Raw genomic sequence first — 6,073 nt, 5'->3', positions numbered from 1 at the left:
TGTTGACTGGATTTTTAAATGTCAAATTGGTTAAGAATGGAAACATTTTGTCCAATGAGGTGGTCAAGGTATATGCAGTATTCTTCTCTAACACCACATTGCAAAGGCATCAATTTCATTCAATGACAATTTCAATTTCAATGACATTCTTGAATATGAAGAGTTCAAGTTTTTGCTTTTTGCCTCATGTAGAAATATTGAGAACACAAGTAAATTCACCAAACTCGACTTGAATTTTTGATAGAGAAATTTTTTCAACATTTACATAAAATAGAAAAAAAGGCCAATTATATAAAATGTGAGATATAACATAACTGAATGATACTGAAGAGAGAATAATATAAAACGAGAATAACACTAAAGAACAAAAGAGAAATGCCCATAGAAAAAAGTGAATAAAGTATAACAGAGACTGAAATACTAATCATATCTAAAAAAGTCTCAGGAGAAAAGAAGACCACAATCTAAGACATGTGAAGAGGACACAATATCTACCTAATTTTAAGAAAATAAATAAAATAATTATAAGAGAAAAATTTATTTCTTACTTAACTCAAAATTTGACCATTTCTTAACATTACAAAGAGTGAATATAAAAAATCTATCTAATCCCTCTCAGCAATAGCTGTCAGATGGAAATCTATTTCTTGTTCCGTCAATTTCCTAAACTTGGGCTCATCCTTAGTAACAACCCCAACTTCGACTTCTGTTGGTTTAAAATCTACAGATAAAACACTTGAAAGACAACTGATTGCCAATTGGATGACTTCATCTTTGGACAGATCAGTTTTCTTCTTTAGCTTCTTCTCTAGGTAGCTGTTGGCTTCAGTTTGTTTGGATCCTACACTTACTGCTCTGTAGCCACAGTAATAGCCAGCAGGGTCAGCTTTGTAGACACATGGTCCCATTTCTTGGTCATATCCTATCAGAAGCATGGAGCAACCTAAAAAAAGTTTCATAGTCATTTTATGATAATACAGGGTAAAATAGAAAGCAAACGCGGACACGGAAGAAGAAGACAATCATGGCTTCAAAACTTACGCCAATGGTTTGGACTAACATCAATCGAGTTATTCAGAAACGCTGCAAACAAAATTAAAATTGCTATGATGATAGCCAACGTCCGCAACGGACAAGGCACATGAAGAAGAAGAAGTCATTTTATTATAGGTAATAAAATCTACAATTGTTTACATAAGTTATTTCTCAAAGAGAAGAGATTAATGAAGTAATCAAAAGGAATCACAATCAGGAAGGATAGATGGGTACACTACTTTCGATCTCTACTTGCTTAAGATAACGATAATGAACCACCAACATCTGAAGTGACGATAAACTAAGAAATAAATAACATTGAGGAGGATGAGGTAGAGGAAGCATGAAAGAAATTAAAAATAGAAAATCACCAGGAGAAGACAAAATATCTAATGAACTCCTAAAGTAAGGAGGACAAGATCTGACTAAATAACTATTTAAAACTAATCCAAAAAAATAATTGAACAAAACATAATAGCTACCACAAGAATGACTCTGAATGACCAGGAGAATTGCAGAGGAATTAATTTATTAAACACAATATGACAATTAACAACCAAAGGGATAACAAACAAACTGAATGAAATTATAACATTAGCAGAAGAACAACAAGGTTTTAGGTCAGGAAGATCATGTACCCATCGACACTATATTTATAATGAGGCAAGTTCAAGAGAAATCATTAGAATACATACAACAAACTGGCATATTTGTGTTATGTGGACCTTAAGAAGGCATTTGACAGGGTCAAATTTAGGATGTTATCCATTTATTCTATACACGAAACATACCACTACAAATAATTAAAACAGTCGAATCACAGTACAAGAATCACTAACTGTCACAATTGAAACTGTCAATAGGATAAGACAGGGAGATTCCCTGAGTCCTCTATTATTCAACCAGATCATGGATGAAATAATAAAAACAGTAAGAATTAAAAAAGGATGCCAAATGGGAGAAAAACAGGCTAAAATAATCTACTATGCAGACAATGCAATACTAATCTCTTAAAGTGAAGATGATTTACAACATATGCTTCATCAATTTAATATAACTGCCAAAAAGTTACTGTTATAACAGCAAATCCAATAAGATGTAAATTGGAGCTGAGGGTCAGATAATAGAACAAGTGATGGAGTTTAAATACCTAGGCATCACACTATCTAGCTACGGAAAGCTCGAAACAGAAGTGGAAGATCAAGTTAATAGAGCAAACAGATCCGCAGGTTGCCTGAATGACACAATATGGAGAAATGAAAATATCGGAAAAAGTGGCAGAAACACGACCTGACACAGAGAGGACAAAAAGATTGCTCAAATTAGAAAACACTGGAGATGAAAATCCTTCGAAAAATCAATGGTAAGATAGAGCTAGAAGTACAGATATATGATGGTGATGCAAGGTGGACAACATTAATAACTGAGTAAGAAATAGAACAGTTGAATGGAACAACCATATAAGCCAAATGACCAGTACCAGCGCTAGGGTATCAGGCGCCCACCTGTAAAACTAGCATAGGCGCCCTTCAGTTTCTTTTAAATTAATATTTTGTATCACATCAGCAGAAAAAAGCCCATTTTGGCGCCCCCCAAACAAGGGCGCCCGCCTGCACTGCATCCCTTGCAGGTCTGTTATCGCCGGCCATGGGCCATGACAACAAAAAGAGTAGTAGTAAAGACAGGCTCTTCCACTAGGAAGAGGACTAGTGGGAAATCACAAAAACATTGGAACAACAACTTCTTCTTCTTCTTCCTCTTTGTAAGCAATTCTGCTTGTTCATTGGCGGATTGATACCTCTATGGAAGGTTGTCACTCCATCTTTTGCGTGGTCGGCCGATACTTCTTCTACCAATTGGTGATTTATCTAGTGCTATTTGGACCACACGTGTTGGTCCCATTCTGGTTATGTGGTTGTTCCATTCTTTTTTTCTATTTAGTGTCCATTCGTTTATATACTGTACTTTACATTGTCTTCTAATATTTTCGCTCCTCTTTCGATCTCAGTGTATTTCCTGTAATTCTTCTCAGTACTCTCATCTCTGCTGTTTACAGTAGTCTTTGTGTTGTGGCATTATCGGGTCTTGTTTCTGATGCATATGTCATTATTGGTCTTACACTGGCTTTATAAATTCTTGACTTCATCTCAGTGTTAATATGTAGGTTTCGCCATATAGTGTTATTAAGGCATCCTACCAATCTATTTGCTTCTACTTGATTTCTCACTTCTTCGTCTAGGTCTCCGTAACTTGACAATATAATTCCAAGGTATTTTACTTCCATTACTTGTTCAATACTGATACCATCAATTTCTATTTTGCATCTGATTGGTTCTTTACTGATTACTATTCTTTTGGTTTTCTGAGATACATAGGTGTAACCAGGGGGGTTTTGGGGGTTATAACCCCCCCCCCCTTGGGATGTACTTTGAGCTTTATACTGCCGTGCTAAGCCCAAAGGCGGTAACTGATTTTTTATCGAAAATGAGATTGTTGTATTTCTACGTAGATTATAGGTATTTAGAATATTTTTACCAAGTCCTTAGAGTTGTATAACTATTATAATGGGTATCTAGAATATATTTACAAAGTCTTTGGAGTTGTAGAAGCATTATAATATAATGAAACCTACCTAGAAATACAAAAATGTCATTTTCGATAAAAAATCAGTTACCGCCTTTGGGCTTAGCACGGCAGTATACACTTAACACCATACCCCTCAGAGACCTTCCAGTAGTTGTAACCCCCCCTTTCCAGTAGTTGTAACCCCCCCTTAGGATCATCCTGGTTACGCCTATGCTGAGATAAATTGTCATATTGAATTCTTTTGCTCTTATGTTAAATCTGTGGACTAATCTTTGCAAACTATCTTCATTTTAGGCTATCAATATTGTGTCGTCTGCATAGCAGAGTATTTTTACTTCTTTGTTTCCCATTCTATATCCTCTTCCTTTGTTGACGTTTTTGATGATTTCATCCATGATTAAATTGAAAAGCATAGGACTCAAGGAGTCTCCCTGTCTTATTCCGCTGCCTATATCTATAGGTTCTGTAAATTGTCCATCTATTCTGGCTTCCATTTTGTTGTTTTGGTAGATGTTCTCAATAGTTTTTATGATATCTAGAGGGACTTCTCTATTATACAGAAGATGGATTACATCTTTGAGTCTTACTCTGTCAAATGCTTTCTTTAAGTCAATCAGACAGGAATGCTGGTCTATTATACTATAGTGATTTCTCAGTAATTTGATTTATTGTTGTTCTGAAGCTATTTCCTTGTGGCATTTTTATGATTAATTATTTATATGGGAAATAAGCCACAATTAAAATGAAAAAAATAATTTTATTAACGTTTCGACGCCCAAATCGGGTGCCGTTGTCAAAATACAAAATATTACTAAAATAAACTAAAGTGTTGTTGCTAAGCAAAAAAATTCTTCTAATAATTTATTTAATCTCACTCATTTATATTGGCAATTCAGACATATATTATACATTTTAAAGTAGAAGACTTTAAAATGATATTGCCAATATTTATGAGTTGCGTTCCTGGGACGACTTACTGAAAGATAGTTCATTCGATTACATGAAATTAACCCCAACTCAAGAATATCCGTCATAAAAAATTATAGCATGTGATATGTCTTTAAAAAGACAACCAAATGCAACGACAGTAAAATTCTCGCGTTAGAGACCTCATAGTAAATCACAAGGGAAAACCAGGAAAAACCTGTGATACTATCCCGACATCGTAAGTATTTGGTCTTACATTAATTTACTCTCAAAAAATAATACCAAATTCTGACTTGTAACATGTTTAAATTATAAATAATATTAATAATACTAGATATATAATTATATAATTATATATATAATTTGATTTATGACGAATATTGCATCTGTACACGATCTTCCAGTATGAACAACAACTTACTGGAGGCAAATGGTAAAAACAGATAGAGTCATCAATACCCAATAAGACAAAAAAGACGTTATTTCTCGCCTTTTTTGCAATTTAATGCTGCACTATGCATGGATACATTCTGACGACCTTAGGACAGCTGAGTAAGAGGTAGCGTTCAGACAAGTTAATGACAAGCTGCTAGAAGTCTATGCAATTTACGCTATGCGATTTACACTGCGTTCCCTATTGCTGTAGGATACAACCAATAAGCCGCTTTGTGCTTACAGTCAGCTGCTGAGGTCTTCTGAATGTACCCAATGATATGATATAAAACTTACCCAAAGGTCTCATCTCAGCATTCTGCGTATAAACCTGGGAAATATCCGATACTCTCCTACACAAGGCATCGATTGGCATCTCATATCCAAACTTATATTTGAACTCGGCAGCCTCATATCTAGCTCTCTGCACCTGGGACTTGCTGTCAGCAATCATGCCAGTCATCACACATCCAGTGTGTTCTGTTAACTGGAACAGATGTGTAATTGTGTTGGGATCAATCAGCTTATCCGGGATCTTTCTCTGGGTCACACACGCCGCAGCATCTACTCCTCGGACTGCTACCGAAGTGGGGCCGGCTTGGTTAATGGCTTTAAAAGCATACTCTACTTGATAGAGTCGGCCTTCGGGCGAGAAAATTGTTATGTGTCGGTCAAAACCTGCACTGCTTCCTCTAGACATGATTATTTTTTAAACTAAATACAAGTTAAGTTCAAAACGGAAACACAGAGGATGATTTTCTATATTTTTCTGTTGTCACGTTCTGTCTTCTGTCAAGCAGGGAATTCTGACAACTAGTTGTCATTTGTCATCTGTCAAAAGTTATCAAGATTTTATATAGCTACCAGAACAATCATTCGGTTTTAAGATATAATTATATAATATTAATAAAAACGGCAATAAATAATGTAAAATTTAAAAACATAAATGTTAGGTATAATATTAAAGACATAAATTGTTAAATTTTAAGAATCTACCACTCTGGTTCGACTGGCAACACAGAATACACTTCTATGTATATTTGATTGCATAAACTCGGAACGAACATTTGGCACTTTTATTGACCTTGTCAAT

General features: G+C 35.0%; 1 protein-coding gene across 1 annotated transcript; it reads right to left on the bottom strand.

The window, feature by feature from the left end:
• Positions 1-522: 522 nt before the first annotated feature.
• Positions 523-5,781, bottom strand: LOC126879123 (proteasome subunit alpha type-6-like). Its single transcript, XM_050642076.1, has 2 exons — positions 5,278-5,781; positions 523-943 (listed from the first exon to the last, which is right to left on the bottom strand). The coding sequence occupies exons 1-2, from the start codon at positions 5,678-5,680 to the stop codon at positions 606-608; spliced, it is 741 nt and encodes a 246-aa protein (XP_050498033.1). The 5' UTR covers positions 5,681-5,781; the 3' UTR covers positions 523-605.
• Positions 5,782-6,073: the final 292 nt, after the last annotated feature.

Source organism: Diabrotica virgifera, chromosome 1 (genome assembly GCF_917563875.1).
Source record: "Diabrotica virgifera virgifera chromosome 1, PGI_DIABVI_V3a".
NCBI lineage: Eukaryota > Metazoa > Arthropoda > Insecta > Coleoptera > Chrysomelidae > Diabrotica > Diabrotica virgifera.
Note: the sequence above shows the minus strand (reverse complement) of the source record. Positions and strands in the feature narration are given on the sequence as shown.